The 12,524-nt window shown below is 54.6% G+C and overlaps 1 protein-coding gene across 1 annotated transcript in view; it reads right to left on the bottom strand.

Moving 5' to 3' along the window:
- SHISA8 (shisa family member 8) overlaps window positions 1–10,301 on the bottom strand; it is a 27,935-nt gene extending 17,634 nt beyond the window's left edge. Inside the window, exon 1 of the mRNA XM_034757552.1 lies at window positions 9,181–10,301. Within this exon, the coding sequence (XP_034613443.1) occupies window positions 9,181–9,743 (563 nt within the window). The 5' untranslated portion in view covers window positions 9,744–10,301. The remainder of the gene's footprint in view (window positions 1–9,180) is intronic.
- Between the last annotated feature and the right edge of the window lie 2,223 nt (window positions 10,302–12,524).

Genomic DNA, 12,524 nt, shown 5'->3' with positions numbered 1-12,524 from the left:
AGTCCACGAAAGCTTATGCTCTAATAAATTTGTTAGTCTCTAAGGTGCCACAAGTACTCCTGTTCTTCTTTTTGCGGATACAGACTAACACGGCTGCTACTCTGAAACCTGTCCTACTCCTGAGGGCATTCTGTGCCAAAAAATTAAAAATTCTGTGAACTATATTTTAAAAGAGTCAAATAAATGTGGAGGCTCCAGCATGGCATTGGGGAGCACAGGCCACTTGGTGCACAGAGGTGGGAGATCACTGTGCAGCTCCACCTCACTTCCCCTGCCCTCGTTCTCCCCCTCCCAGGCAGGACACGGACTCAGCAGTGAGGCTGCACCCAACCCTGACATAGCGCAAGGACCGGGCCTGCCCCAGAAACACCCCAGGGCCCTGCCCCTCTGTGCGAGATGCACCAGTTGTGGGCAGGCAGGCTCAGCTAGGCAGGATCCAAGTGTGGAGGGGCTAAGTATGGGGGGATCCAGGTGTGGGTTGAGAGGGTTCTGTGTGGGGCAATCTGGGTGCAGGTGGCTCAGTGGGGGATCCTGCGTGGGGGGGATCTGGATGCATAGGGGCTTGCTGGGTGCAACGGTAATGGGACTGCAGGGGTGTCCAGGTGAAGATGGTTGGGGCTCAGCAAAGGGGTTCTGGGTGTGGGGGAGATAGAGCTCAGCAGAGGGTCCAGGTGCAGCTGGTTAGGGCTCATTAGGGTGGGGATCTGGATGTGGGTGGCTCATCGGGGTGGTCCAGGTGCAGAGGGAGTGTGGCTCATGGGCGGGGGTTCTGAGTGCAGGGGGGGTGAGGCTCGGCAGGAAGGTCTGGGTATGAGGGGGTCTGGATGCACAGGGGTTGGGTGGACGGGGGAGCAGCTCCCTGTACAGGGATCCCTACCTCTGCAGCTGAGGAGCAATGGGTGTGGGTGTGGGGGGAGTTTGCAGAGTTTCCTTCAGCTGGGGGAGAAATCTGGGGGTGGGTCTGACCTGGCCCCGGAATGCTGTGCAAGGAAGAGGAAGTCCCGTCCTCCCCAGCCCAGCTGGGACTAGCAGATGAGCCCGGCGCAGGGTAGGAGCCACCAGCTGGGTCTTCCCCAGTCCTGCCCCCGACCCACAGTGATTTACCTCTCTTCTAGCTCCCCTGGGCCTCCAAAACATACTGTTGGGGAGGGTCGCATGACAGCTCTTGTGGCTTCCCTTTGTTTCCTTGTCAGAAAGTCATTTTTCTGTAGGGAAGCAAAGAAATCTGCAGGGGACATAAATTCTGCACATGTGCAGTGGCACAGAATTCCCCCAGGAGTAAACTCTTCCATTGAGGTCAGTGGAGTTCACAGTAGCATCAGCCTGGTGCATGCAAAAGGGACAGGAGCTTCTAATACAGTACTTTAGTCTGTGGTGTGACCACTCCAATCTCGTCATGCATATCCTCCAATAGCCATTCAGGCCCCCTTCCCTGCAGCTTCCACCCTTCTATTCTACTGCTTGGTTACATTAGGACAGATTTAAGGAGGTAAGATTAAAAGGAACTGCCTTTAATGTGATGGGGCAGCTGCTGCTTAGGTTTCTGCGCTTGTGGGAGGCTACGATGCTGCTGTCCTTACTCTCAGCAAGTGGCACCACTGCTGCTAATAGTGCTCCTAGCAGAACAGGGTCTTAGCCCACATGAGGCAAGGTGGCAGGCTTGGGGATGTCGATTGGAAGCTGTTAGGAGCAAGGGCTGTATTTACTTCTGGGGCAGGTGTGATGCCCTTCCTCACACCAGAGAGTACCTTGCTCCATTGGCTTCAGGGGACCATCACGGTGCAGGAAGGTACAAGCGCAAATAAAGGCAGCACAATCGGTCCCTCTGTTTCTGTACAGCACCAAGCACATCCTGATCCTGACTGGGGTCCCTGGGCACTATCATAATGCAAATAAGGAAATAATACATCTTCCCCCGCTCTGTACTTCTCTGTCAGTTTGTTCTCTCCCCCCAGATCTAGGACTTTACATATCCTAGGACCAGTCCTTTCCTCATAGCCTGCAACCTCCCCTGCCCTGCGTCAATCTCCCCAGATCTCGCTGCAGTTTGGTTCTGCCTCCTGGGGCTTTGTCCCCCCTCTGACCATGCTTTCAGCCACAAGTGCAATCACAGTTGAATCCACCCCAAAGAAACACCCGCCCCAGACAGAAGTAAAGCAGCCCCACAGAGCGCTGAGCAGGGCTGACTTTTATAACGTCAGTTGATCAAAAAAGCTTCTAGAAGCTTATGACAGCAGGACTAGGCCACAATTCACTTACTGACGGGTGGAATTTTCTGCTATTGTGACAGAGACCACCCTGGAAGTGCTCCAGGAACCATTGCGTCAATATGAAGTGAGCCTGACTGACTGTCATGGTACACAACCAGTACATACCGTAAAGGGTACAAGGTGCTACCAGCCACCCTTTGCACCAGCTACATAAAGAAGGCAGTGATATTCTGTCACCCTGTGTGTTTGTGACGAGCACGAGCATGGACCCAGCCCACTATAACCTGGGCCTGCTGCATGCAAATTGAGACAAGGCCATCAGGTAGCCTGCCTGCTCTTCAACATGTGGGATTTAAAGACTTCTGCTGCAGCTCTTCACCCAGGAGCCTGATTCTCCTCTCACCTGAGTGTCAATCACATGGCACTCCACTGAAGCAACACCAGTGTAAAACAAAACCAGTTAAAGAGGGGGTTAAAGAGGGAGCCATGGGGAGCTTCCACCAATAGCCTGCAGGGGCTGTGGTGAGGGGGCCAGGAGATAACGAGGTGCACAGATATGCTGAGTGTATAGCCAATCGCATGCTGCCTGTTTTTACAGTGGTTGTGGCCAACAGCCTCTCCAGAAGAGGCTACCCACAACCTCTGCCAAGCATGAGCCATGTGATCGTTGTCGCAGTCAGTGACGCTGTGTCTTCTAGAATCTGGACTAGATGACCTCCTGAGGTCCCTTCCAACCCATATTCTAGGATTCTATGATCTCTTCAGACCCATGGGCTGTCGTCTGCTTTCCTCGTGCAGCGCAGACCCCATTGTACCAGAGTCAGGACTCTGACACATTTTGACACTGAGGCCATTGCTCCCTCTACATGAAGGGATTTCTGAAACCAGCGCAGACCCTGTGCTACCTCTGCACAAACACTTCATGCATTCTCTCCTGGCCCAGGCAGCTTATGCATCCGCTGTTATCTTCTCCCTCTGGTGTGGTCTTGTTAGAGGCCATCTGTCCGGGGACAGGTTACCAGCTTTGCCATTTCTTGCTGCTGGGGTTGCTGGCCTGCATCACCAGGCCGTCTGGATTTGTCACAATTGCATTACTGCTTCTGTGCGCTTGCATATGTTGTGAGGCATGCCCCACTCCTGCCTCTGCACATAAGTCTCCAGTGCATTTCAGGGGAGAACGCCGGCGCCTAACATCTACTCCCTGCTATTAGCACAGTATAAATGCAGCTCTCCCCTTTCCAGGACATTTTGTGTCAAAGGAAACTATCAGGACCATAGACAACATATTTCATAATAAACTGGCTAGAGCGTACCCGTGCTACTGCCCTCTGCTGGAAGGCATCAGAACTCCTCAAGTGTGTGTCATAGAGCCTATGCTGCTAACAGAGAGATTCTTTTAGCTCACGTGGTAGAAGCCAGAGGATGCGAGTTCTACACCTGCTTTTGCTGTGAAGTTCAGAAAGACCATGGTGCTCAGCACAGCAACAGCCATTAAGTGCTCTGGTAGGTGGCCAGCGATTAGCTATCATACTCCATACGGAGGATGGGCTGGTGTGGGGTCCTACTTATGTCACATGGAAGAAGTGCAAAGGCATGCAAGAAAAACCTGCCTTTTCCCACTCCATATGCTCGTGTCCAAAAATATGCAGCTTCTGGGGAAGAGATCTGTTCAGTGATGACCCACATATTTCAAAGTACCATCCCATGTGATTGGAACGTATGTTTATGGGGAGCTAGACCCTGAGGGGGAGCAGAATACATTACCAGCTTGGTTAAACAGGGACTGCTATGACTTGTACTAGCGAAGGGAAAAATACCAAACACTCAGTTCTGGTACCACAGAATCCAGGCTACAAGTAAAAAACAGGTTTCCTCTGGTTAACACAATCTGCCAAGAGGACAGCTCACACATTAACCCCTGATGGCAAGAAATGCAGGAGAATAAATGGAACCCAACCACACGTGTCCTGAAGAAAGATCTGATGGTTCTCATTATTGGACTAGGAAGATGTGATTCCCAACAGTGGGCTAAGCTTTTAGGGTACTGGTGTATCTGCGTATCACTGCTAAGCGCTACCAGTTTCATGGAAAGTCTCTCTCTCTTTCTGTTACCCACACACATGAAATGGGAAATTACCCCCCTCCCTGACATCATATGACTAAACACAGCCCCAGGCTTGGCCAGGGCCAGGCGAGAGAAAAGCACACGTTGCTGAGATTCCAGCAGCTGGATCTGGCAGCGGACAGCTCCTGGGGATCTCGCTGATGAAGTTGGTAGGGCACCGATTGAGTCCTAGTTCAAGCATGTAGGTAGGCACAGCTCACATTGCTGGCCAGAGAGGAACTATAGCTAATGGCCACCAGACAGTACTTTCCCTCCCCTCTTTTCTCATTGGTTGCCCTTGGAGAGGGCAGGGTTAGAACATCCCCCTTGCTCACACACACGTTCTTCATACCCCACCCCAACCCCACCAAACCCTCCCATCGCAGAAAAGGCAACAGGCCTTCTCGGTACGCCCCAGCGGAGCTGAGAGAGATGTGTTATGACAGGAGTCATTGCAGCATCCCTGGGGATGTAGCATTCTTCCTCCAGTTGTCCCAGCCAGGAAAACGAGCGGGCGCATACACGCACACGCACTCTCGGATGCGTGCACACCCCAGGAATGCAGAGAGCTCCTTCCCAGGAGCAGGCTAGTGGCAGAGGAGTTGGAGTGGAGGGAGGCTGGGGGAGTTTGTATCGATTCGGTAGACCTGCCAGGCAAACGAGGAATAGGGAGGAGGTGGAAAGCATGGGGGCAGACGCAGAGACAGAGAGGACGAGGCTTCATCTCATAGATGGACTGAGACTTAATTGAACCTGGATTCACCAAAATGTTGGGCCTCCTAGTCCTGCCTGCTCCCAGATGGACACTTGGCTTCCTCCTTAGCCCTCTGCCAAAGTCAGGCAGCCCCCAGCTCAGCAGGCAGCTGGCTACTAGAGATCACTGTGCATGGCACCGCTGTTTGCTACTCTCCTGGATGAGTGAGTCCCCTCGGAGCATGGGGCTGAATCTTGCCTTCATCTGTTCCTGTCATCGCCTCCTCAGCGCTCTCATTCCTCCTCCCCGCTCCCAGCCCTGAGCGGCAGCTGCCTTTCAAGGGATTCTGTAATCACCCTGCCACCCACCCCAGCCTTCTCCTCTACACCCGTCACACCCAGCTGCTCGGCTGAGTCAGCCCTTGGGGGGGCGGAGCTTTCATGTCAATGACTGGCGGGAGGTGGGGCTTCTCTCAGTGCTGACTCAGTGGCTGCCAGCTATGGGGGAGCAGAGGTTGCTACCTGTTTGGAGACCGAACGCAGGGCATATAGCTGCTACAAAATTGTATAACAAAGCAAGGAGGGGTGGGTGCTAAGGCCCCAGACATTTCAGGGATGTAGATATTTTGATCATTATCTGTCCTGGGCAGTCATTTCCTCAGGCGCTGCCTTTTTACTAGACCCCCTAACACAGCCCCATATAATGGAGTCGTCACCAGATCTAACCCCCTGGCCGACAATCTGCAAACTAAAACATGCACCTCACCAATTAGAAACTCACCCAGGTGCTTGATGGATTCATGTCTACGCTCCGCCCTCTTTGTCCCCTGCCCTCTCCCCCTCCCTTCTGTCTACGCCTTTCCCCATCCCTCTTGTCCCTATCGGCCGCTCCCCCTTTGTTTTAGATCATACAACTTCCTTACTTCTGCACAACTGCTATGTTCTGGGAACGAGGGATCTCGCGTTCCACCGGCAGCGGTGCTGCTATCAGGAGGGAGATGCCCTGGCAGAGTTGTGGTTGCTGTCGGACAGGGTAGGGGAAGGCTGGGCTAACAGGAGGTGCTGGAGATGAGGAGTCACGGGCACTGGCAGGGCTACACGTAGAGCCATGGCTGGCTTAGGAGGGGCAGCTCGGGGGCAGCACTGAGATGCATTGGCACAGCTCTGCATGGGAACCTTGCGCCCTGCCTGGCAACACTGGCTCTTATTAGCACCTCGCAGTGCGGAGCATAAAACTCGCTAAAAAAAAAGAAAACAGCCTGAAGAGAGAAGCTGCAAAAAAGTAAAACTAACAAATCTGTGTCAATTGTGCTGCTGCTGCTGCCTTTCCTCCCCGCCCCGCCAGCACTGCCAACGCCCCTCCATCCTGACCCCCAGCACTGCCAACGCCCCTCCACTCCCCGCCCCGCCAGTGCTGCCAAGGCCCCCCTGTCCTGACCCCCAGCACCCGGCTACTCCACTCCCAGCCCCCCAGCACTGCCAACGCCCCTCCACCCTGCCCCCAGCACCCTACTCCAGTCCTAGTCCCCCGCCAAGCGCTGTGCAAATGCCCTTCCATCCTGGCATAAAGGATGCATTTTTATTGCAGTGCCTCAGCTCTGTCTTGCACCACTCCATTGTATTCCAGTTGGGGGCCCTGTGCTGCCCTTGGAGCAACAGTCCCCATCAGCTGTGTGACAGCCCCTAGGAGACAATGTCACAACATAGAGCTTTGTCTACTAGGACCTAGGATGAAACCCCAACCAAACTCACCACACTGGTGACCAAAGCTGGAGCTGAGATATATGAATAGCAAGAGGCTACATTACTGATTTCCTTTTCATAGCAAAGTGCTGTACAGAATGAATGTTTGGGGATCACTCACATGGCCAGGAAAGCAACCGTCTCTGGGGTGGAATGCCAGGGCCATGCTCACCCAGCAGATGGATCCAGCCACGCCATAGGCTGGGTAAATTAGGATAATCCTCTCCATTGAAATTTGAGAAGGAATTTGGGAGGTGCAGTGCAGTTACCTGGGGTGGATTTGACTGAGATGCTAGTTTTAACCCCCATTCTCTGGCAAAAAGTGCCGTGGGGCCTTTAAAGCCCGCATGTCTGCCCCTCAGGATGGTGTACATTGACGCCAGTGGAGGATCCGGCTCCTGCGAGTGGTCAAGGCAGCATTTGCAGGCTTCCCCTGAGAGACGGCACCAATTCCATGACCCCAGCGCGGGACCGTTCAGAGTGCGGCGTCAGGGGCCTGCTCCGAATGGCACAATACACCCGCTTTGTGTCAGGCGCCCTGTGGCCAGCGCTCGGCACTTGGCATAGCCCTAGTCTGTAGCCTCACAACATGCCAGCCAGCCCTAGAGACCTGGTGCACGGAAGTCAGGACTTTCCTAAGGAGTTTGGCTCCGGAGTCGCTCTCCCTGGCTGCAGCTTGTTAGCGGCTCTCTCCCCGCCTGCCACTCAACAGGGATCAGTGGAGCAGCTGGTTGCAGGCACAAGGCTGAGCGAGTTCCCCCAGGCCATGTGAGCTGAACTCTCTGGCAGCCCCAGTGAGTCTGTCAGTGGGCGATACACTCTCGCCTTAAATATGTCTCCCCACCGAAGCATGTGGCACCTCTCTGGCTGCCCCCGTCCTGCCCCAGGTCCACTAGTGTCATGAGTCAGGCGAGGTCTCATGTTCTCCAGTCCTGCCACAGCAAGGAAGCAATGGGGAGGGGAGGCCCTGGCATTTTAAGGAGCTGGTATCTCAGGTGCCACTGCCTCCCCCTGCCTCCTGCACCTGCCTACACACACACACGCTGCCTTTCATCATGGACAAGCCCCTGAGCCACCCCCCCGCCCTGACAGAAAACAGATAACAGCTGAACGTGCTTGAAAGGACGTAGGGCCTCTGGGGGCCATCGCTGGGGCAGAGTGGTGTGGCTGGGGGTGACATACCTCTGCCCCGAGCTGGGACTGAACCTTCCCAGAGTGCTGCGGGGGGGCGAGATGTTCCTGGAGGGCAAGAGGGAGGCTGAGTGCAGAGAGCTAATCAAAAAGGAAGCGTGTGTGTGTGTGTGTGTAACGGGGACGGGTCAGGGGGACACGCAGAGGCAGTGCTAGCCCATTGGGGGCCCTAAGCGGAATATTTTGGGGGGGCCCCCCCAGAACACATAATAAAAAGTGAATTGTCCCCCCCCAAGTTGCTTGGGGCCCTGAGCAATTCCTTAGCTGGCTTTTGGGAACACAACAAGAAGAACATTTATTTGAAGTCAAGAACTGACATATTAAGAGAGCGCGCGCCAAAGAAGAAAAGAGAGAGCAGGCGGCACACAGGGAGGGACAGACAGTAATACAGAGATGATGAGAGAGTGAGAGAGAAGGAAAGAGGGAGAAAGCAGGTGCGGGGGGTGGGATCCTGTAACTCTCCCCATCCCTGTTACTCTCTCACTGCTGGCAAGGAGGGGTGAGGGTCATATAGTAAACACACACACACACACGCATGCACACACATGCACACACACACACACACACCCTTTGACAGGACAGAAACTAATGAAACTCCTCAGCGAGCTCTCTCCCAAAGCAGGATGCTGCAGGAAAGCGAAGACATTCATTGTAAGTAATCGTCCTGTATAGAATCGAACTCTGAAATGCCCCCAAACAGCTGGAAAAAGCCTTACACTCAGAATCACAGAAATCAGGGCTGGAGAAGACCGGTTAGAGTAGGACACGCCTTGTCCATCCCCTGAGGACTGTTCCCAGGATCTGACCAGTCCATTGTTAAATGACCCAAGTGATGGCGCTTCCAACCCCCCACCCCCTTTGGGGGACTATTCCATAGCCCAGCAGGCCTTACTGGTAGGAGAGGGTTTCTGATCTCCAGCCTAAATTTCCCATTGCTCAGCTTCACCCGACAGCTCCGATTTCTACCCCCTCCACTCATTCCTCTCCCTCCTCGGTGTTTCAGACACCTGGCTCCCCTGTAAATTCTCTTCTCAGGGTCCAGAGCCAAAATCAAGGAGGGTTTGAGGGGTGGCAGGTCACTGTGGGGATCTGGGGTTGGACTGGGTCTTGCCCTCTGGAAGGGAAGATGAAAAGGCAGCCAAGAAGGAAGTCTGGAAGTATCATCTATCCGCTGTGGAGGGAGACAGAGGGAGCTGGGACAGAGACAGAGAGGAAGGGAAGGAATGAGGTCCCTTTTACCTGGACATGGTCATCTCCGTTGGGCGGCTCCGTGATTTCTCCAGGCCCAGCTTGGTGAAGATGCCCACCAGCACCATGATGGCCACCACGCCACAGATGATATATACAATCATGTTGGTCTTGTCTCGGGTAGGATCCTCGGGAGTCTCATCCACCCGGGCCGGCGGCTGGCCTGTGTTGACCCAGTTTGGGGTGTCGTAATTGGAGCATCCACTTTGGTCCAGCCGCCCATGGTTGAACTGGCAGCAGAAGCGGTAACCGCAGGTCCCACAGCAGTACCGGTAGATCCCTGAGTTGCAATTGAATGGAGGGTCCCATTGCCCCATGACATCGTAGTAACCACGGCACCGGTCGCCACCTGGCACAGCCTCAGTGGGGGCCACCACTGTGTCCTCCAAGGTGGGAGCCCAGCTGGTGTTACCATGACTCTCCACCTGCCCCTCCAGCTCAGGATCCTGGGTGCTGGGAGCCCTGGTCCAAACCCGCCCTGGGTCCAACAGAACCAGGCAACAGAATCCGAAGACGTAACCTCGTTCCATCCGTGCGCCACTCCCGCTTGCCATCGCGGTCGCCTCGTCAATGGGGATGGAGGCTGGTTAGCGCCTTGCCCGCCTCCTTGGGGGAGAAAAGCCCCTCTCCTCCGGAGACGCAGCAAGGAGGGTGTTCAAAAATTCCCAGCCAGATGCTAGGACACAAGCTGTATCACTCCGTCAGCCTGCGGGAAAAGACGAGTCACCCCCTCCTCATTAAACAGCCCCCCCCCCAGCAAACCCCACAACTAGAACGAGCCACTGGCTGAGCCAAGGGCTTAGGGTGGGGTGGGGGGCAGGGGAAGGAAAAAAAGGAGAAGAGGAAAATACTAAAGATAAAAACAACAGTATGGGGAGTGTCAGCCTGGCATCAGGGCTACCCCTGAAATTCCTAGCGAGAGCCTGGGTGCAAGGAGGCGGGAGCTGCAGACCCCCCTCTGCTCCTCGTCCTTCAGGAGTGAATTTTGTATCTTTGTAGTGTCAGTCGAAAGGCTGCCCTGGAAACAGCGAGGGCTGTTCCCATCTCAGCTGCTTGAGGCTGGGAGAGGATCCTGGAGGCAGCCAGCGCAGCTCTGTCTCTCTCCCCCTTTCTCGGAGACACTGAGCTTTCTGAAAAAAACAACACACACACACAACCTTCACACCAGAGAGGGAGGGAGCGAGGGAGGGAGCAACTGAGAGAGCGGGAGGGAGACCAAGGAAGGGGAAAGAAGGAGAAATAGTCCTTATTCCTTCCTAAACCCGGCAGGCTCCTGCGCCACAATTGTCTGACAGCTACCAAAGGAAACCAGGGAAGAACCTTAGCCAAGTCCTCTAGCTGCACATCCACTGTCCTCCGTGCAGAGCCTTGGATGGCAGCCAGAGCCAGGCTGTCACCAGGCCAGAGGGGATACAAGAGGACACTAGCGGCTCCTTATCGACTGTAGCCACAGGCACTGGTGCACAAGTGGCATGAACAAGAGAGACACCCACAAACACACACCTGTCAAGGGAGGGATTGAAAGAGTCTGGACCTCTGCAGGGCTATCCCCCCTACATACACACACACACACACACTGCAGAGCTACCCCCCGACACACACACACACACACACTGCAGGGTTACCCCCCCAACACACACACACACACACACACACACACACACACACACACACTGCATGGCTACCCCCTGTACACACACACACACACACACACACACACACACTGCAGGGCTAACCCCCCCTACACACACACACACACACACACTCTCCCTCCTCTGGCAAAGCACTACCACCCCTTATGGGCCCACTGCAGTTAGAGCCCCGGCCCTGCAGTAACCCGGTTTCAGGCCATCCTGTCTGGGACCATGACTGGAGTGCATTTCCTAAGGCGCCCATACAGTGCTGTCACCATCACCCTTATCCCCGCCCACTTGAAGTTAGACCTTCCAACCAGGTGGGTGGGTGCGGGGGGAGGGCACTTCTCTGAGGCACTTGGAAGGCTAATACATGACACCGTTTATAAGAATAACCCTCTGGCGTGAGCTTTTGAAGCTTGGGCAAAGCTCCCTATTGACGTCAGTGGGGAGTTTTGCCAGAGGGAGGATTGCAGGATCAACACATCCCCCCAGCCTTGCCCATACAACCAGCCATCAACAGGGGTGCGTGACATTAGGCTCCCAAGTCCAGATGTAGGCGCCTAGATAAATGGGCTGCTTGCCAGGAGTTCCGAGCACCCAATGAAGTGCTGAGTTCAGTGGGAGCTGCTGGGCGTTTAGCACTTTCGAAAGCCAGGTCCCTTATTTCGGAATCTACGTCCATACTGAGCCACCGAAGTAGAGGCCCTTGGTTTTGAAAATCTTGGCCCCAGTTAATGGGCCAAGGGGGCTGCGCTGGCTCCAGAGGTTGAGCACGTGGCATGGAGCCGTCCGCCTCTAAGTGGTTCCAGTCCAGACTCAGGTGGCTGGTGACCAAATGCCCTTTATTGGACGCTCTGCCAGCTCTTACATGGTGCCCACCACTCTGGCCCGAACGCCTTCCAGCAGTACATAAAGCAAAGATATCAGCCTCTGGTGCAATGTGGATTCTCCACAGGCCTCTCCCCAGAAGGACAGATGGTGGGTGGGGCTCAGTTTTCCCAGACAAGTCTTTCCTAGCGAAGGCAGGGGGCGGATGTGCACCTTCCCCGGCAGAAAGAAGGGGCAGCTCTTGGTTTCTGCAGGAGCTAGATGTGACGTCCAGTGCGAAATACCCTGCACAAATGGGCTTCCCCCTAGCACTGGTCCCTAGGTGAGCCAAGGTGAGGCCAGGCCATTTCCTGGTGGGAAGGCCAGTCCTCTGAGTGCAGTTCTCAATGGGCAAGTCATGGTATCCGCACCACATGTGGCACAGGTCCATGAGTGTTTTTAGTCTCAGCCCAGAGCAGCCTCTCCCAGCTAGAAAATAAAGGCCTTTGTCCCCCTCCCCTCCCCATAGAGTGCTGAGAATGCAGAGGCTTAGCTTCATGCATACCCAAGAATGCGCTGGACTCAGCATCCGAGGGACCAGAGCACCCATGGGCCACAGTGAAATACACAAATAAATCGGCATGACGATGGCCATGTATTATGGAGAATCATCTGGGTAGCCATCACCTTCCTCTTCTGACTGGGCAGTTTTGCTCCTTTGTTTATTATTGCCCTGGGAGACACGCCATATCTAATCCATGGGTTAGTGCATCCTTTTTGTAGTGGCTGTCTTAGCACCCTGGACTGCATCTCAGGAGAGCTGGATTTGACTCCTCGCTCTGTGACAGCCCTCCTTGGGCAAATCACTTCACTTCTCTAAGCCTAAATCCC

Source organism: Trachemys scripta, chromosome 1, assembly GCF_013100865.1.
Source record: "Trachemys scripta elegans isolate TJP31775 chromosome 1, CAS_Tse_1.0, whole genome shotgun sequence".
NCBI lineage: Eukaryota > Metazoa > Chordata > Testudines > Emydidae > Trachemys > Trachemys scripta.
Note: the sequence above shows the minus strand (reverse complement) of the source record. Positions and strands in the feature narration are given on the sequence as shown.